This window comes from Microcaecilia unicolor, chromosome 3 (genome assembly GCF_901765095.1).
Source record: "Microcaecilia unicolor chromosome 3, aMicUni1.1, whole genome shotgun sequence".
Classification (NCBI taxonomy): domain Eukaryota; kingdom Metazoa; phylum Chordata; class Amphibia; order Gymnophiona; family Siphonopidae; genus Microcaecilia; species Microcaecilia unicolor.
In genome coordinates, this window is record NC_044033.1 from 228,014,589 (window position 1) to 228,035,496 (window position 20,908).

At 47.5% G+C, this 20,908-nt stretch overlaps 1 protein-coding gene across 1 annotated transcript in view; it reads right to left on the reverse strand.

Annotated features, from left to right (window-relative positions):
- LOC115466345 (butyrophilin subfamily 1 member A1-like) overlaps positions 1 to 15,013 on the reverse strand; it is an 80,251-nt gene extending 65,238 nt beyond the window's left edge. The window contains exons 1-2 of the mRNA XM_030197534.1: positions 14,836 to 15,013; positions 9,207 to 9,314 (exon numbers count right to left, since the gene is read on the reverse strand). Of these exons, the coding sequence (XP_030053394.1) occupies positions 9,207 to 9,303 (97 nt within the window). The 5' untranslated portion in view covers positions 9,304 to 9,314; positions 14,836 to 15,013. The remainder of the gene's footprint in view (positions 1 to 9,206; positions 9,315 to 14,835) is intronic.
- Positions 15,014 to 20,908: the final 5,895 nt, after the last annotated feature.

Consider the following 20,908-nt stretch of genomic DNA (forward strand, 5'->3'; position numbering starts at 1 on the left):
CCCCGGAAGATGCCTGAGCCTAGGTGGAATGAGCCTTCAAAAGGTCCAGCACTGGCCTTCCTTTGAGCGAAGCAATGGTCTCCTTGATCCAGAAAGCACTAGTCACCTTGGACATTGCTTTGCCTTTCCCAGCACCCCTGACTAGCACAAAAAAACAATCAGTGCAACAAACTCCTGCGAAACCCTCAGGTAATGCTGCAGCACTCTGCAGACATCCAGACAATGAAGATGATGCTCCTCTTCTGACCCAGGATGATCATCAAGGGCTGGAAGAACCACAAATTGGTTGACATGAAACAGAGAAACCACCTTTGGCAGGAAAGAAGGAACCAAATGCAGCTCCAGAGAAGAAATTTAAGAAGGGCTCCTGACAGGACAATGCCTGAAGCTCTGAAACCTGACACGTGCAGGTCACTGCCACCAGAAACACATCTTCAACGTGCTCAAATGGTGGTGAAATCAACACTGAAAGGTCCCAAGAAGGAACTGCTGGATGCACGGGTGGCTAGAGAAGCCAGACAGGAAATGCTGCATGTCAGGATGAATGGCCAAGGACTTTCCCCCCAAACGCTCACGAAAGCAGCCCATTGCTGCTACCTGAACCCTGAGGGAAGACCATGCAACTCCTCTGGAAATACCACCCTGCAAAAATTCCAGAAGGTGCAAAAGAGATGCCTTGAAAGGATTCACGCGATGAACCTCATACCAATCTTCAAACACCTGCCAGACTCTGACATAAGCCAGAGAGGTCAACTACTAACAGGAATGCAGAAGAGTATCAATAACAAAGAATGAATAATCTCTTTTCCTTAAAATGTGCCCTCTCAAGAGCCATGCCATAAGACAGAACTAACCCGGGTCGTCCAGGAACATTGACCCCTACACCAGCAGAAAAGGTGAATCTGGTAGATAAAAATGCAGTTCCACCAAGAGACAGACTAAATCCCTGTACCAGAGCCACCTAAGCCAATCCAGAGCCCTAGAACTACCCACCCCGGATGTCACACAATGCGTTGAATGATCCTGCCCACAAGTGGCCAAGGGAGAAATACATAAAGAAGCCCCAATGTGGGCCAAGGCTGGATTAAAGCATCCAGCCCTTCCATATGGCTGTCCCAGTGTCTGCTGAAAAACTGTGGCACCAGAGCATTGAAGGATATCGCCATCAAGTCCATCACTGGCACTCCCCAACGGTGATCAAGGAGAGCAAACGCTGTATCCTTGAGGCTTCATTCTCCGGGATCCAGCAGATGCTACCACTACTACTTTTCATTTCTAAAGTGCTACTAGACATATGCAGCGCTGTACATTGGACATGAAGAGACAGACCCTGCTCGAAAGAGCTTACAATCTAACTAGGACACACAAAGAGGACAAATAAGGGATAAGGGAATTACTAAGGTGGGAATGATCAAAATGGGTACTGAACAAGTGAGTAAGGGTTTGGATTTAAAAGCAGCATCAAAAAGGTGGGCTTTTAACCTAGATTTGAAGGTGGCCAGAGATGGAGTTTGATGTACCGGCTCAGGAAGTCTATTCCAGGCATATGGTGCAGCAAGATAAAAGGAATGGAGTCTGGAGTTAGAAGGAGGAGAAGGGTGCAGAAAAGAGAGATTTACCTAGTGAATGGAGTTCCCAGGGAGGAGTGTAGGGAGAGTTAAGAGTGGAGAGGTACTGAGGAACTGCAGAGTGAATGCACTTGTAAGCCAATAAGAGGAGTTTGAACTGTATGTGGAAACGGATAGGGAGCCAATGAAGTGACTTGAGGAGACGGCTAATATGAGCATAGCGACACTGGCGATGTGAGCCAATGATGTTTTATGGAGGATTTGTCAAGGTTGTGATCCCAAATGCTGGTCACAACCTATAGTCGTGCAGCAGAATTTTGAACAGATTGAAGAGGAGAGAAATGGCTTAGTGGGAGACCTGTGAGAAGCAAGTTCCAATAGTCTAAGTGAGAGGTGATGAGTGTGGATAAGGGTTCTGGTAGTGTGCTCAGAAAGGAAAGGATGAATTTTGGTGATATTATAGAGAAAGAAACGACAGGTTTTAGCAGTCTGTTGAATATGTGCAGAGAAGGAGAGTCAAAGATGACCCCAAGGTTACAAGCTGATGAGACAGGGAGGATGAGAGTGTTATCCACGGAGATAGAGAATGATGCCAACTGAGATAGTCAGCTTGATCGCTGTTGACCCCCGCACGTGCACCGCTGACAGATCTGTGAGACAACCCTCCACCCAAGTGGACTCTTCATGCCCCCCTGATGATTCAAATATGCCACCACTGTGGCATTGTCGGAGAACACACATACCGCCTTGCTGAGAAGAAGGTCCTGAAACATGGCCAACGCCAGGTGGATCACCCTGGTCTCCAAACTATTGATGGACAGAACTGTCTCCTCAGGGGGACCAGCAGCCCTGAGCCATGCGCCCCCTCCCCCACAGTGGGCCCCCAGCCTGAAAGACTGGCATCCGTGGAAACTACCGTCCACATTATGGCTTCCAGGCTGACGCCCCCTGTCAGATGAGAGGTCACCAGCCACCAGCGTAAACTTGCCCACGTCAGAGCCCAAAGAGGCAACCTGATCTCCAGATCCTGCAACTGAGGCGACCACCATGACAGAGAAGCCGTTTGGAGAGGATGCATATGCACCCTTGCTCACTGAATGACATCCAAGGACACCACCGGACCCCAACACCTGGAGATGATATCTGACCTGCAGACTTCGGGACTGAAGAAGAGAAGACACCTGGCCCTGTAAGTTCTGAGCACACTCATCCATCAGAAACACCCTTCCCTGAGCAGTTTTGAAATGAACCCCCAAGTAGGTCAAGCTCTGTGACAGCTCCAAATGGTTTTTGGCCAGGTTGACCACCCATCCCAACTTCCATAGGGCCTTGCGGGTTCCCTCATTCCACCTGTACCACCAGAAAGGATGTCATTGAGGTAAGGATTAATGAGGACTCCTTTCACAAGGCTGCTGCGACTATCACCATCACCTCGGAAAAGGTGCACAAGGTGTCGAGGCCAGACCAAAAGGGAGAGCACAAGATTGAAAGTGCCTCCCCAAAACAGCGAAGCAAAGGAACCTCTAATGGGCCACCTGAATGGAGATCTGAATATAGGCCTTGGTGATGTCAGGAATTCCCTGGGCTGGACCGCAGCAATCACCAACCGAAGTGTCTCCATGCAGAACAAGGGAACCAGCAAGGCCCGATTCATGCCCTTCAGATTGAGGATGGGCTGGAAGGAGTCCTCCTTTTCTGGAAACCATAAAATATATGGAGTAACGATCAAACACAATCATGGAGACTGGAACAGATATCATTGCCCAAAGAAACAAAAGGCAGCGCAGAGTCTCTTGAACCTCCTATACCTTCCATCGTTTACAGCAAGGAGACTTCTCCACAAATGCATCTGCCAAAAAATGAGCAAACTCCAAAGCATAATCATCCCGAAAGACCTCAAGGACCCACTGGCCTGAGGCAATGTGGGTCCACCTCTGGTAGAACTCCTGCAACCTTGCCCCTACCTGCAGCAGAGGCTGGACCCCTACACCTTCATTGGGTAGTTTGACCAGAGGAGACAGAGGGACCGGAATCCCTGTCGCCCCTGCAGGTCCCCTGAAAGGATTGCACACATTGAAAGAAATGACTGTGCTGCTGTCCTCCACCCCTGCCAAGCCAGTACTGGTGAGCCTCTCTGAAACAGCCCCTTGTGGAAGAAACTCTAGACCCCACACAAAGCCGGTCCTCTGAAAGATGTGAGACTCCCCCAAACTCTTGAACAGCTTGCCCAAATCCTCACTGAACAAGAGCGAGCCCCTGAAGGGAAACTTGCTAAGCTTAGATTTAGATGCCGCATCCACTGACCAACCACACAAACAAAGAGAGATCTCCGAGTTGCAACACTGAGAGACATAGCAGAGGCACGGAGTAGATCATAGAAGGCATATGACAAAAACGAAGCCCCCATCTCGATCTTGGCCACTTTCTGATCCACTAAGGATCAGTTCAGCACATTCTGATCAAGGATCTGCTCAGCAAAATGAAAACAGACTCCAGCAACCAAGCCACCACAAACAGTGGCCTGCACCCCGAGGGCAGCCACAATCAAATCCCTGCTTGAGGAGAGTCTCCATATGCCGGTCCACTGGATCTCTTGAGGGCAGTACCTCTGTCCACTGGGACCATGTTCTTCTTAGTGACCGTGGAAACCATCGTATCTACCTCTGGAGGACACAAGCAGGCTTATTTTTGAAAGAGAAGGGCGCCCATCTTCTGACACAAATCGGGAGATGGGCATCCTTCTCTTAGGGTCGCCCAAATCGGCATAATCAAAAGCCGATTTTGGGCGTCCTCAACTGCTTTCCGTCGCGGGGACGACCAAAGTTCAAGGGGGCATGTTGGCTCCGTAGCAAAGGCGGGACTGGGGCGTGATTAAGCGATGGGCTCCCTCGGCCGATAACGGAAAAAAGAAGGGCGTCCCTGACGAGCATTTGGCCGACTTTACTTGGTCCATTTTTTGTTACGACCAAGCCGTGAAAAGGTGCCCGAACTGACCAGATGACCACCGGAGGGAATCGGGGACTCACCCAGTGGTCACCAACCCCCTCCCACCCTAAAAAAAAACTTAAAACATTTTTTTTGCCAGCCTTTATGCCAGACTCAAATGTCATATCCAGCTCCATGACAGCAGTATGCAGGTCTCTGGAGCAGTTTTAGTGGGTGCAGTGCACTTCAGGCAGTGTTCTCTGTAAACCAAATGTTGGGTCAGATAGGCTTTTTCTTTTTTGTTTTTTTAAATAAAGGCCTAAATCCCAAAGGAATTGCACAGACTAATCACTCCTACCATCTGCTGAGACTGAGAACAGACTGACTTTCAGGGGGCTACATAGCCCACTTATTCACACACTTGAAATTCAGTATGTTCTCAGTCTTCATCTGCTAGTAAGAGTGCATAACCCATCTGTGCTGGCCCAGAGAGATGCTGTTGAAGCACCGCTAAGTTTTTCTTTGATTCCATCCTCTTTCCATAAAGGGATCCTTTGTGTTTATCCCACAGATTTTTGAATTCTGTCACCATTGTTGTCTCCACCAACTCCCTAGGAAGCATTCCAGGCAACTAACACACTCTTAAGTCAACCACTCAGTAACCTCAATTCATGTCCTCTGGTTCCACACCACTTCCCCTTCTCTGGAAAAGATTTTTTCAGTAGTGTACCAAGGGTGGGGCGATCCGCCCCGGGTGCAGGCAGCAAGGGGGTGAACGGAGCAGTTGCGTGGTTGTCGGCTCTGCTGGTCCCCTGCTCCCTCTGATGTTACTTCCTGTCTGGGGCAGGAGACCAGCCAGCTGCATGACTGCTCCGTGCAGTGCACCCCCTTGCTAGGAGGAAGGGTGGTAGGTATGACGCTAACTCCTTAGTTATCTGCCTAGATACTTCCGCCTGTCTGTGTGTCCTCATGGTCAGACCTTGTTCTCTCACTCCTTACTGAGTCCTCTATTTGTGGAGGTCACTCTTCCTGCAATAAGTTACATTCCTTAACTTGGGAACCCTTCCAGCCCTTAAATTGCTGTTCCTTGTTTACTGTGTTTTAAAATAAATAAAGGAGGATAAAAAGAAGTTGTATAGCCAACCAGAAATTTCCAAAGAAGACGATGGAGTCAGATAATGTATAGAAATAGCGTTTATTCTAAAAGACAAAGGTGACTCAATATGGCACCATGTTTCAGCAAAGTGCCTGCCTCACGAGTCTATGAGAACAATAAATATTGAACCATATAATACCCAAAATTGAGGAGCTGTCTGCTGCTTTGGTTGGAAGGGGTCCCCATGCCCCATCAATGGCAGCCCTCCTTCACCCGAAGCATGAGAGTTGGCGGGGCTGTTCCTAGGCTGCTGCCCCCACACACCACCCCTTCTTGTTTTTTATGTGAAAATTAACATGCATGGAGGAGGCCTACCCCCCCCCCCAACACCCGTGCATGTGTAAAAATCAAGCATGTGCAAGGGGCAGGCCTCCCTTGCGCATGTTCAGTTTTGTGAAAATTGAGCATGTGCTGGGGTGGGGGCCTTGTGCAGCAGTGGCCCAGGAAATGTGCTGTCAACTGCTAGGCTTCGCGGATGGAGGAGGGCTTCCACTGGTGAAGTTTGGGGACCCCCGCCAGATCAGATGAAAAGTTTGTTGCCCCCCCCCCCCCCCCTCCACTCACACACACTTTTGGCTCAGGTCCCTCCTCAAAACCTGAGGTCTGGCTACACATCTGGTTAAAAAATGTGGAACTGAGCCCAAACAGCAGGTAAAGTGAAGGTACTTACCTGTTGAAGGTGTTCTATGAAGACAGCAGGCTTTATATTCTCTCAAGTGGGTGACACTGATCCACGTCACCTGGTCCGGGACTTATAAAAAGTATAAGTAGAGCTTTGTGGAGAGCGAGACATGATCCACCGTGCATGTGCAAGTGCCTTCCCACTCGCCACAAGAACGTGGTCTCCTCAGTTTTATACTACAGCAAAAATAAAGTAAAAATAACAAAGGAGACAACTCCAAGGGGAGGTGGGAGGGATTGTCAGTATATAAAGCCTGCTGTCCTTGGAGAACACCTGCTACAGGTAAATACCTTCGCTTTCTCCGAGAATAAGCAGGCTTATCTATTCTCACAACGGGCCTAAGAAGGGCCTAAGAGGATGGAGTTGGATTCTAGAACCCAAACAGATTCTGCAACACTGTCTGCCCGAACCAACTACCGTGTCATGATGAAACTTAGTATAAGGTGCATCTATCACTAAGGCCTGAAGCTCACTGGCCCTACGAGCTGAAATAACAGCAACGAAGAAAATGACCTTCCAAGGTCAAGTACTTCAGATGGCAGGAATTCAGTGGCTCAAAAGGAGCTTTAATCAGCTGGGAGAGAATGACATTGAGATCCCATGACACGGGTGGAAGTTTGACAGGGAGCTTTGACAAAAGCAAACCTCTCATGAAGCGAACAACTAGAGGCTGTTCAGAGATGGGCTTACCTTCTACACGTTGATAAACACTAATTGCACTAAGATGAACCCTTACAGAGTTGGTCTTGAGACCAGACTCTTACAGTTGTAGATGGTATTGAAGCAGGCAAGCAAGGAGATCTAGGGCCTTGCTCTCACACCAGATGGCAAACCTCCTCCATTTGAAAGAATAGCACCTCTTAGTGCAGCCTTTCCTGGAAGCCAGCTAGACCTGGGGGTGCCAGCTTGGGTGGTAGTCAACTCAGGAGCCACATGCAGCATCGGTGTTGGAAGCCGCACTACAGGCTGAGGGCCAAGCGGGGCTGCAATGTAAAACAGGGTAGGTGCAAGCACCTGCAATGCCGATGCACACCGTTGCATAAGGCCATCCAGCAGCTCAGGAAGCAAGGCCTGAATGCGCTCATTGAGGGCCAACACCGGAAAAAGCTGAGGTGCCAGTTCAGGCACAGGTTGCAGAGCTGCCTGGGTCGATGCAGGAGCTGAGGTTTGGCTGCTGGGAGATCAACGCATCGGCACCTCCAGTATGGAGGGGGAGCAGTCCTCCTGGTGTCGATGCTTCTCGGGTGCAGAATACTGTGTCAAGGGTGATTGATGACGATGCTTCTTGGCCTTCACCTGAAGCGTCACTGAGGCTCCTCGGTGTAAATGAGGACGATGTAAAATCCACATGTTGCTGTGGGGTCGGGTCCAACAATGGACGGTCCTGGGGGCCCTGCACAGCAGGAGGCCCTGAGGCAGGTGGAGACCCACTCAATGCTTCACTGCTCCCTGTGTCTAAGGATCTAGCAGCAGCCATGCATACCAACGCTCCCGATGCCGGTGCGATGCTTGACGTTGATGCCGACGCCTCCGACCTCGATGCTGATGCTGACATCGATGAACTGGACTTGGCTCCAAAAATCCTCTCTTGTTGAGCCTTTCTGGAAACCTGGTTCCTCTTCTTCATGCGAAGACAGAGAACACAGTTAGTTGGGTATGGTCGAGCCCAAGACACTGAAGATACCAAAAATGGGTGTCTTTTCCAGAGCTTGTCCGATTGCACTAGGTATAGCACTTAAAGCCACTGGGAGCCTTCGTGGACATGGAAGAAAAAACTTCCTCGGCTAAATTAAATGAAGCGATAGTGCCTGAAAAAGGGGCAAGGCACAGTAAAAAAGAAAGGGAAACCTGCCAGCTGAAGTCAAGGCCTAAAAGCAGCCTGATGACGATGAAAAAGAAAAGAAACTTAACACCGGGGAAAATAAACTAAGAATTTAAAGGAAAAAAATAAAATTAAGGAGGTTCCAAAATGGGAATACAATAACATAGTAACATAGTAAATGACGGTAGATAAAGACCTGAATGGTCCATCCAGTCTGCCCAACAGGATAAACTCATTTTACATGGTATGTGATACTTTATATGTATATAATGGATGAAAAAATTGCCGAAAGGCACAAAAAAGCTCTTTAGGACTGAGCGATGTGAGGAGACAGTAAAAAAAACACGCCCTCTTCTCACCGCAGGTGAAAAAGAACTGAGGAGACTGCGTTCTTGCGGTGGGCAGGAAGGCACTCGTGCAGATGTGGTAGAGTGTGTCTTTCACCACAAAGCTCTACTTATACTTTTTATAAGTCCCAGATGGGGTGACACAGGTCGGCGTCACCCACTTGTGAGGATAGCTAAGCCTGCTTGTCCTCGGAGAATGTCCAATATATTGATTGCAGACAGTGGAAAGAAGCAGAGGAAGGTAGGAGGGAGCACAGGCATGAAAAACCCAATACAGTCTATCCTTACTTGAACTGATTTGCCAGGATATATCAAAGATGTAGAAGATATAATTTTCTTTTCATTATTACTCCATGACCCAGCTGTACACAGAGGATAAGAGAGAGAGAGGAAGTTTCAAAGCCACCGTGCCCAGGTAAATGCTGAAAATTACCCACCCTCAGCTAAAATTATGGGTGGTCTTCCCACATTCCAAGGTTTTATCCTGGAGTATGTTTAGGTCACAGAAGGTTATTTTCCCCACAAAATTCAACTCACAGAAACATCAGGTACAAGTGCACAATACATTCAACTTCAGCAATATTCAAAGAGAAAACGTGCATGTGCAAAGCTCACCTGTGAAAAGAATACATGGATTTGCACCAGAATACACTTTCTGAAAAATTCCAAATATGAAACTCCCAGAAAGTTCTGGAGTGTTTCTTACCTGCATTTACAATCTGGAAGTGATGAGAAATCAACAGAAGAATAAAGCCAGGAAGAGAGGAAAGAGACATTCTCCAGGGGGCATCTGGGAAATACATCTCCAGGAACCCTGAAAATAATACAATCATGTTACCTAGAGGGGTAAAGGGTCATGGATTTAATACACTACCGTTATGTGGGTACAACCAAAGCAGTTTACTTATATTATACTAGCCGTTAAGCCCGTAACAACGGGCTAGTTTTTTATTTTCCTATGGCCTCCCCCCTCCCTCAACCCTGCTCTCTCCCCGGCCCTCCCCCCAGCATCTGTTTCCCTCAGTTCCGCCCCCTCCTCCCCTCCCTGCTCCCTCCTCCCCTCCCTGCTCCCTCCTCCTCTGATTTCCACGCCCATGTCCAAGCCCTCCTCCCTATTGGGCTGTACTGCTGGTGGAGGCGGGGCTTGGATTTCTACACTCTCAGCGTCCCGACTCTACTGCGCATTTGCAGGTGAGTCGGTCACTTGCAGGTGAGTCGGTCACTTGCTGTTTATATGTTTGATATTACACTGACATAGAAGGATCTGGAGGACCAAGGACAGAAGAATGCTCCAGCAAGATGTGACAACAGTACATTGGCAGAGCTGTGTTTACAACAGGGTCTCTGTACTGTTAATAGAAAGGAGTGCTGCAGGGCAGGGTTGAGATACCTTGACAGAGCTGTGTTTGTGTGAGGATCTCAGAACTGGAATACTAGGGGGTGCTGCAGGGCAGGAGTGAGGTGTCAAAGCAGTGCACATTCAGGTACAGTAGATATTTTTCTGTTCCAAGAGGGCTCACAAGTCACAATCTAACTTGTTTGACAGGTCCAGGCTGTCTAAAGCCCGGACCTATCAGGCACAGGAACTGGAGGTCTCAGATCCCCTCAAAACCAAAGGCCCTGGTGGCCTAGTGCCCCCCCCCCCAATCCCCCACACACTCCGACATGAGCGCACAGGGAGGGGCTGGAGGTCCTGTTGATCTCCAGCCCCCTTAACCTCCTCCCCCCTGACAACCAAAAAATCCCTGGTGGCCCAGAGGCCAACCCTCCACCCACCCTGGTGGTCTAGTAGTCCCCTTCCCCTGTACCTCATTGTTCGGCGGAGGAGGGAGTAACCCTCCCTTCTCTTCCCGCGCCACCTCCAAAATGGCGGCACCCTGCCCTGCCCAGTGCCACCCATCCCGTTCTGCTCCCCCCCCGAGAGTGACTGCCGCTAAGCCACCCCTGTAACTGCCCGAAGGCCCTCCCTGAGCTATCCCAATCGATCCTGCCCACGCCAGTTCCGCCATCAAAATGGCTGCCAAGAGTTCCTGCAGTAGCCTCGTGAAACCTGTTGCAGTCTCACAAGGCTACCGCAGGAATTCTCAGCAGCCATTTTGATGGTGGAATCAGCAGTGGCAGGAGCAATTGAGATAGCGCCTGCCCTGAAGAGGTCACTAGGCCAATTGGTGGGGGAGGAGCAATTGGGATAGCTCCTGCCCTGAAGAGGCCTCTAGGCCTCTGGAGGGACTTGTCAGGCTGGGTCTCCTCTCCCCGACAGCCCTCCTCTCCGTTCCTTCCTGCCCCCCCCCCACGCGCGTTTAAACCTTTTATTTTCAGCAGCAATGAAAGTGAAGAACAGCAAGCGGGCTCACCTCCAGCTTTTCCCTTCCCTGAAAGACAGTGTCTCGCCTTCCTATGATGACGTATTTCCTGTTTCTGCGAGGGCGGAACACTGTCTATGAGGGAAGGAAAAGGCTGGAGGTGAGTCAGCTTGCTGTTCTGTTCTTCACTGTCGTCGCTGCTGAAAATAAAAGGTTTAAACACGTGGGGGGGGGGGAGGCAGGAAGGAACAGAGAGGAGGGCTGTCGGGGAGAGAGGGGAGGGCAGGGGCATAGAAGAATTGCTGGACATGGAGGGCAGGGGAGAGAAGAGAAATCGCTGGACATGGAGGAGAGGGCAGAGGAGAATTGCTGGACGGATGGATGGAGGGGGCAGGGGAGAGAGGACATTTGCTGGATATGGATGGAGGAGAGGGCAGTAGAGAATGCTGGACATGGATGGAGAGGAGGGAACTAGAACTCAGGGAATGAAAAGGGGGAGCTGGGGAAGTCACTGGACATGGATGGGAGGAGAGGGTGGGGGGGGGTCAAAGGAGAATTGTTGGACATAGGGGGAGGACAGAGGAGAATCACTGGACATGGATGGGAAGGAGGGCAGGGGGAGAGAAGAGAAATCGCTGGACATGGAGAGGAGGAGAGGGCAGGGGAGAGAGGATAATTGCTGGACATGGATGGAGGGTGCAGGGGAGAGAGGAAATTTGCTGGATATGGATGGATGGAGGAGAGGGCAGGGGAGAATGGAGAGTTGCTGGACATGGATGGAGAGGAGGGCAGGGGAGAGAGGAGAGTTGCTGGACATGGATAGAGGGGGGGAGACAGGAAGGAGATGCACATGGATGGTGGGGAGGGCAGGGAGAGAGAAGAGAAATTGCTGGACATGGAGGGGATGGCAGGGGAGACAGGAGAATTGCTGGACATGGATGGATGGATGGAGGGGGCAGGGGGGAGAGGAAATTTGCTGGATATGGATGGATGAAGGAGAGGGCAAGGGAGAATGGAGAGTTGCTGGACATGGATGGATGGAGGAGAGGGAAGTCAGGAAGGAGATGCACATGGATGGAGGGGAGGGAAGAGAGGAGAAATGCTGGACATGGATGGAATGGAGGGCAGGGAAGAGAGGAGAAATGTTGGACAAGGATGGGGGGAAGGAAAGACGAAGGAGATGCACACGGATGGAGGGGAAGGGAGAGAGGAGAAATGCTGAACATGGATGGAGGGGAGGGGAGTGAGTAGAAATGCTGGATATAGATGGAGGAGAAACTGATGAATTTAAGGGCTGGATCGGAACACTTAGAGGGCAGATACTGAAACTCGAGGAAAGATAGGGACAGAGCTACAGATGGTAGACAGGACGCATAAGGACACAGGAGGATGGTGGACATGGTGAGTGAAAAAATATCAAATGGAAAGAAGACACTGCATAAAACAGAAGACACTAGGTCCAAAGCGAATAGAAAAACTAAATGATCAGACAACAAAGGCAGAAAAATTATTTTATTCAGAATTTATTAATTGGAACATGTCAGCTTTTGGAAATGTCCATCTGTGATATTTTGCATGTAAGTTTCAATTTTTCTAGTATTGCTGCATGCCGAGTCTAACTTTTTGAGGTAACTTTCCAGTTCAGTATTTTGCCTTCATATTTTTTTTATTTCTAGTTCCTTGTGTCATATCTGTTGTCATGTGTTTTTCATGTGTGATCAAAAGGTGCAGTATTCTGCTAGTGTGTAGTATTTGCAGCCCTTTTTGTTTTGCTTTCTCACTAAGTAGTGTACTGGTGTTTTAGAGCCCGGTGTAATTACAGTGCTGCCTTTCCAAGCATAAGGTTGTAGTTCGTCCTGTGCTTGGAATTAGTGCTGTTATGGTTTGGTAAGGTTATGAGTGTGTTTTGTGTATAGTGTTTGCAGTGGAGAGATTGTGTGTTGGCCTTACTGAGGTCGCACCAAAACATCAGAAAGGGTTTTAGAGCCTAAATCATGACACACTACCTCTTGAAGGATCTACATATAGAGCTTATGCATTTTTAAGGTCTACACTGGCATGGAATGGGAAAGGGGGTGAGGAAATACTACTGGAGAGGAAGAGGGAGTGCTGGTTAAGGAGGAAAGAAGGAAGGAAGGGAGAAAGAACTGGCTTTTTTGGGAATAACCATAATGTATATGTATGAGGTATCTTCAGTGCTTTTTTTGTAGAAAAAAAGGTGCCGGTACTCATTCTGGGCGGAGTCACCACATATGACTCCACCCCTATTATAGCCACACCCACATTTGCCACACCCCTTATACCAGCCATAGTGCATATAAACAGACATCATTGAAAATATTATACTAGTATAGGAGAAAAAGAATAACGTGATTTTTTTTCATTATAAATAATTTCTGTAAGCTGTTACTGCTCCAGTATACTCAGTGCAAAATAAGACAGCAGATGTAAATTCTCAAATTGGACATATTCCAGACACTAAAATGAAAATAAAATTATTTTTTCTACCTTTGTTGTCTGGTGACTTTGTTTTTCTGATCACGCTGGCTCAGTATCTGATTCTGCTGCTATCTGCCTCTTAACTCCGTTTCCAGGGCTTTCTTTCCATTTATTTCTTTACTTTCCGCCTTTCTTCTTCATTTCTTGCCCTACATCTGTAAGTAAAAGCTGGGTCCTCCGCAGACATGACTGTCCAGTGGATCCAGCTTCTGCCTATTTTCTACATCCATGTGCAGTTTTTCTCCTCTCTTCCTTTTCCCTCATCTCATCTCCTTCCTCACTCTTCCCTCGCCTCCATCCATGTCCAGCATTTCTTCTCTCTGCCTTCCCTCTCCTCCATCCACCCATGTCCATCGACCCCCCCCCCCCCCCGTCCCCCTGCCATCCACCCATGTCCAGCGATTCTCTCTTCCCCCTACCATCCACCCATGTCCATCGACCCTCCTATCCCCCCTGCCATCCACCCATGTCCAGCGACCCTCCTGTCACCCCTGTCCCCCCTGCCATCCACCCATGTCCAGCAGCCCCCCTGCCATCCACCCATGTCCAGCGATTCTCTCTTCCCCCTGCCATCCACCCATGTCCAGTGACCCTCCTGTCTCCCCTGCCCTCTACCCGTCCAACAACTCCCCATCCTGCCTGCCATCCACCCATGTCCAGTGACCCCCCCATCCCCCTGCCATCCACCCATGTCCAGCGATTCTCTCTTCCCCCTGCCACCCACCCATGTTCAGCGACCCTCCTGTCCCCCCCTGCCCTCCCCTCCCCTGCACTCAGGGCCAGCACCCTGAGCCAACTTTTCCTTTGGTGCCCCCTGCCCCATCCACAATCTGGTATCTCTCCCTCTATTAATGAGGCCATTTGCATACACATGACGTCATAAGCCCACCCTCCGTTGGGCTTCTACTGGCTACGGCTGTGGGAAAACCAGCCACCCGTAGTGGACGAAAAAAACCACTGCGGGCTTAAAAGAGCCGGCCAAAATCCCGCAACCCACACGCGGCGTGAAAAAGCCGCAGTGGCTCGCGGAAAGGAGCCCAATTGGGCGAGAAACCCGCAGCCCTGGGCAACATGTTATTGCAGCAGCATCAGGAGGAGGGGAGTGGCTCAGCAGTAAATTCTTTGGCTGGCGGGGCTTCAGCATCCTCTCCAGCAAAGGTATTATTTTAATGCACTGGGGATGGGGAGGGAATATGTTGACCCTCCAGCCCACCTCTGGGCCCCCCCCCCTAATTGGAGGGCTGGTTATGCCCCTGGATGATAGATGTGTGGAATGGACCCCTGCTAGAGGTGATGGGGACAAGAATTGTATCTAAATCTAAAAAAGCATAGGACAAGCACATAGGATCTCTTAGGGAAAGGAAGAGAAAGTAATTTTCTCTGTTTGTCCCACATTCAATACACAAGCAGTCACTGGCAGTAGCAAAATCCTCTCCCTCATCTTTTGTAATTCTACTGAGAGGTTCAGCAAGGGTGGGGATGGGACAGTGGGGCTTGGAAGAAGAATCAGGGGTGTTTGTGGGGTTATCCTACCTCTCCTGTTGTCATCACAGAGAAAGTCATTCTGAAGTCTCAGGCTTTCCTCTCCTCTCTTTCATAATGGTGCAGTTCCAAAATGTAAAAATAGGAATATATTAAATTAGTCCATGTCCATCTAAGTATTTATATATCAAAGCACTGGGGATTCACAGATGTCAGCCATTAATATTTTTCCATCTTTACAGCATAAACTTAACTTTTTTCTTAGTCTTTCTGAGAGAAGTGAAAGTAAACACTCAGGACCTTTGATGTTTGCACTTAGATACGTAAGTACTTCCTCCTGGCTTATGGCTGGTGCAATTCATGCATGTGACATCTCCACCCACCTCTTAAACACACACAGGACTGGTGGAGTAACCTAAGTAAGGTTACTATGTATAAACATATTTACTGTATGTATTTAACATATTTAAATTCCAGTGACCAGTCCATATCACAAAAGCCCTTACAGAATCCACAACATAAATATATAAAGAACAAAACACATATTTCAACATAAAACATATTCCTCAAGACAAAACAGACAACTTAGATTAAACTCTATCACGTACAGTCCAAGTCTTCCATGACATTTCAATCTCTCAAAATAACTTTACACTTTAAGTAACAAAGCTGCCAGTTCACCCAATGTCCCTGCACTAACCAATTAGCACAGGGCACGCCTACTCTCCGCCTCCTAACATGCCCCCCCCCCCCCCCCCCCCGTGCTAAGAAGTAAAATTTATTTTTTAGCATGTGGGAAGTGTGTGCAATTCCAAAACAACCGTGGGACGCCTGAGTGTGCTCCATGGTAGTGCTTTTTAAACCCGCGGTAAGCATGCGTTAGTGCTTACCGCAGCTTGGTAAAACAAAAGGATCCAATATAAAGAAAACATACATAGAATTAATCCTACCCCACAGTAGGACATTCTAACCGATTCTAGGAATATTAATTATCAGAGAACATATCCTCACCCAAGGGAGGAAACAAAACCCTAGGAATTTTCAATATCATTCAGACAACTGTCAAGTTGTGTAGGATCAAAGAGGACGTAATTCTTCCCCTGCCAACCAACTCAGCACTTTGCATGGGAACAGCAAAAAAAAAAAAAAAAGTGTCTCCCAAAGCAAGTGCGTGAACTTTTAATTCCAGGAATTGCTTCCTTCTCAGTGAGTGGATCTAGCCACATCGGGAAAGATCTGAATTCTTTTCCCACAAAACAAGAAAGTTTTATTTTTAAAGTAACTTTTAAAAACCCTCAATTTATGCAGCGTACCGAGGGCGGGACGGTGGGGGCAATCCGCCCCGGGTGCACGCTGCAGGAGGGGTGCAGAGAGCTGCTGCACATCTGTCGGCTCAGCCATTTCCCTGCTCCCTCTGCTGTTACTTCCTGTTCCGGGGCAGAGGGAGCAGGGAACCGGCGGAGCCTACAGCCGCGTGCTGCTCCCTGCACCCCAGCACGTAAGAAGAATGCACCTGGGGGGGGGGCTTGGAGGTGATGTGCTGGGGGGGGGAGTACGCAGTGGCGATCTGCCCTGGGTGGCAGCCAACCAAGGAACACAAATAGGCTAGCCCTAGTTTTAATATCATCGTTAGAACTTTCAAGGAAATTAGTCAGATCGAAACTGGCTCCCCCAAGGGCTTTCCGAAGAGAAATGTAGAGAAATATAAAAGCATTTAGCAATTGATATTTCTTGAGAAGCTGAAATTTTTTAGCACCTCCTTAAAATATTTATCCAAAACAATCTCTACTGAAAGCAATCTTGTTGAGGAAAAATATTTTAAAAATTCTCAGGTTTTTGGAACGCAGAGAATTTTCTAGCATCTCCATTGCAAAACGCAATGTGAGACTATGGAGCTCATTTTCGAAAGAGAAAAATGTCTAAAAAGTGGCATAAAGCAGCATTTTGATGTTTTTCTCACAAAAACATCCAAATCATTATTTTCAAAACCAATTTTTAGACGTTTTCCTATGTTTTTAGATGTCAGAAGTGCGTTCAAAACACAAGGGGGCGTGTCGGGTTTGTGTTAAGGGCGGGAGTTGGACGTTCCTAACAATTGGATGTTTTACAGTCATAATGAAAGAAAACAAAACCATCCAGGACTAAAATGAAGACGTTTTGAGCTAGACCTGTTTTTATAACAAATAAGGCACAAAAGGGTGCCCTAAATGACCAGATGACCACTGGAGGGAATCAGGGCTGACCCCCCCCCCCCCAATACTCTCCCCAGTGGTCACTGACCCCCCCTCCCACCCACCCCAAAAAATGTGAATAAAAATATGGCTTCCCAGGCTCTATGACAGCCTCAGATGTTAGAGCCAGGTCTATTAGAGCAGCACGCAGGTCCCTGGAGTAGTATAGTGGTCAGTGCAGTGCACCATGGCTTGGGGGACTCAGGTCCCTATCCCCCTCTACCTGTCACATTTATTATTATTTTTTAATTAGGATTTATTTACCGTCTTTTTGAAGGAATTCACTCAAGGCAGTGTACAGCAAGAATACGTTAAATTGTGGTGGAAACTGTGAGCCCCCTCCAAAACTCACCAGAAACCCACTGTACCCACATATAGGTGTCCCTTCACCCATAGGAGCTACTGTAGTGGTGTACAGTTGGGGTGAGTGGGTTTTGGGTGGGTTCTAGGGGGCTCAGCAGACAAAATAAGGGAGTAACGGTGAGATGTGTATCTGGGAGCATGTTTTTGAAGTCCACTGCAGTGCCCCATTTATCTCCTGGGATGTCTGGGGGATCAGTCTACTAAAAATGCCAGCTCCTCCTACATCCCAATGGCTTGATTTTGTGCATTTTGCACTGGGACTTTTTTTTTTTTTTGAAAATGGACCAAAAAGCAAAACGTCCAAATCACAAAACCTTGTTCAAACAGTATTTTCTGTTTTGAAAATAACTTTCTTTTCTGTTCAGATTTTGGACGTTTTGATCAAAACGTCCAAAGTCGGATTTAGACGTCATATCGAAAATGCTCCTCTATGTTTAATTGCTGAGACTTCCGAAACCTGACGAGAGGAAATCTGAGACTCCAGATCTTGGAGCCGCTTATCCATTGAAGCAAATTTACCCCCCTGTTTACAAAGCTACGCTAGAGGCTGCTGCACAGCACTACCGACACAGCCCATTCACTTTGAATGGACTGTGTTGGCATTACTGCATCAGCAGCTGCTAGCGTGGTTTTCAGGCTTAGTTTCGAAAGAGAAGGGCGCCCATCTTTCAACACAAATCGCAAGATGGGTGCCCTTCTCACAGGGTCACCCAAATCGGCATAATCGAAAGCCGATTTTGGGCGTCCTCAACTGCTTTCCGTCGTGGGGACGACCAAAGTTCACAGGGGTGTATCGGAGGTGTAGCGAAGGCAGGACTTGGGCGTGCCTAACACATAGGCGTCCTCCAGTGGCGTAGGAAGTGGGGGCGGTGGGGCGGTCAGCCCTGGGTGCACGCCGCTGGGGGGGGTGTCGACTTTGCTGGTTCATTGCTTTCTCTGCCCCGGAACAGGGCTATGGTAGTGGTGTACAGTTGTAGGGAGTGGGTTTTGGGGGGCTCAGCACATAGGGTAAGGGACCTATGCACCTGGGAGCAATTTGTGAAGTCCACTGCAGTGCCCCCTAGGTTGCCCGGTTGGTGAGCTGGTTGATGTATCTAGATTTTCAGAAAGCTTTTGATAAAGTTCCTCATGAGAGACTCCTGAGAAAATTAATTCTCAGTAAATTAAAGAGTCATGGGATAGGAGGCAAGGTTCTGGTGTGGATTAGTAATTGGTTATTGGACAGAAAACAGAGGGTAGGGTTAAATGGTCATGGGAATCTGGTTAATTTTCATCTGTGAAAAGAAAACAACATTTTAGGAAATAACTAATTCTATAAATGTGTATAATTTAAAATTTTTGGTAGAAGTGTTAACCTGAAATACTTATCTAATTCTGAGTTGGAAGTGTTCCTTTGAAGCCTGGCATCTATTGGGCTATCTGGTGTTGTTCTTTCTTGGTTCATTCCTTTTATTATTTTATTTGTTGCATTTATATCTCACATTTTCCCACCTATTTGCAGGCTCAATGTGGCTTGCATAGTACCGTGATGGTGATCGCCAATTCCGGTGTGAGAAATACAGAGTGGTATTGCGTTAGTTGTTACCGCCTCTTCTTCAGCTGATCTCCCTCTGTCCTGTGGTGTTCCCCAGGGTTCTATTCTTTCTCCCCTTCTGTTCAACATTTTTCTTAGCCCTCTTGCCACCCTGATCCAAAGTTTCAATATCAAATTTTTCATTTATGCAGATGATGGATATCTTCTGACCACCGACTTGTTTTGAATCCAGGCAAAGCGGTAATTTGTTGGATCATGGGCACTTTCTCTAAGCCCTTCCTTATCCCATTCCTCTTTGATTGGTCAATTCCCCCTGGACTCCTTCTGAGACAGCATGGGCATAATTATACATATATAAGAAGTTATATTAAGTTTTAATTCTGCTTAAAAATCTGGTGTTTAAAAGTTTGGTTCAGTTCTGCAAGTGATGGAGGAATGTCATCTGGTTTAGATTATTTAGAAATTTTACGTTTGCCAGGCTAAAGGTTAGAAAGGTCAGAGACAGAAACTTTCTTTCACCTTTGTGAGTGATGGATTGCTAATGCTAGTTCAAAGATATTACCTTACCACACATCTGTATACCATTAAATCTTGAGGGGATACTATTATGAACAAAGCATGAGCCAGACATACTGTAGTTTAAAGCTGGTTAAATAATTTTAGAAGTTCTTGATATGTAGATTTTGTTATAAGGAATACTGATTCTGTATATTTTAGAATATGTCTTATTTTAGAATATGTTTATTCTGTGTAGTTAATATGTAGAATACCTTTTTAAATCTAATGTTTGTTCAACTCTTTGCCTTACGTTCTGAGTAGGGCTGCAGTGAAAAGGTCAGCATATGGTTTGAATTTTCTGCAGTCCTGGCTGGTTTAATGTATGGAGCTGGTGGGTGAAAAGGGTCAAGAAAAGTCTTGATTAATTATAGGTAAATGTAGGAATGGTCCTGAAAGTAATAACAAACTATAGCTGTATGCCATTAAGTAAGACTGGCCCTTGACCCCTTAATGAATGCCAGAGTTCAGTTAGCAGTTAGTATGAAGTTGACTAGGAATATGAGAAATTAATCATAATGAAAATGTAAGAGACTGGTGCCAAATTGTCTAGCGTGAGAGGCCCCAGGTCATAGGTCAGTTTGAGAAATATCAAACCTATGTAACTGATATTTTTAAAGTAATGATTGGCTGAGGCAAGGTAACCAATCTATTCTTTACCATCTGGAAAGTAAGGGGGGCTAGAGGTTAGAACTGTATATAAGAGGGAGCAGAAGCAGCTTACGTCAGAAGGAACAGACAGAAGAAGGAGAGCTGAAGGAAGACAGACAGCAGAAGAAGAGAAGGAGCTGAGACAGAAGCCATAACATCCAGAGAGCTGAGAGAGAGAGAAGAGAGCTAGAACTGATGTCCTACTCTGTTTGCTGGCAAATAAAGAAGATTTCTCCCTCATTCTGGTGTGTGCTGCTTGACTCCTGAAGTACCACAGATTCTGCTAACAATAGGGGTAATTCATGCATCCATTCCTGCAACAATTCTTGGTGTCAGAAGTGGGATCCTGAACCGGCACCCAACTGACTGAGGAACATTCGCCGGGTATGTATTCTGTATTCTGTATTGTAATCCTAGCTAGGAAACTGTAAACCAGCCCCTCACAAATTGAGGGAAGGGAGTCTGATCAACTCTCAGCGAAGGCCTTAGTAGCTTTTAGTCTAGTGGAGATTAGAAGCGAAACCGCTTGAGCTTATCTGTATCTGAGAAATTTGAAATTGTTGGGTGGGATTTTCTGTATGGAATGTGTGATGCTTGAATGTTAATGAGTGCGGACTTCTTATAGCTGCGTTTCCAATTAACGCGAGTTCAATTGGCCAGCGACAGAAGGAAGCGATTGTTGTCTGTCTACCTAGTGTCTCGAGAGTGTGGACCCCTTACTGCACTCTCAAAAATTCCCTCCCTCTTTGTGTGTTGTAACTGTAAGCATTATGGGAGGGAAATCGTCTAG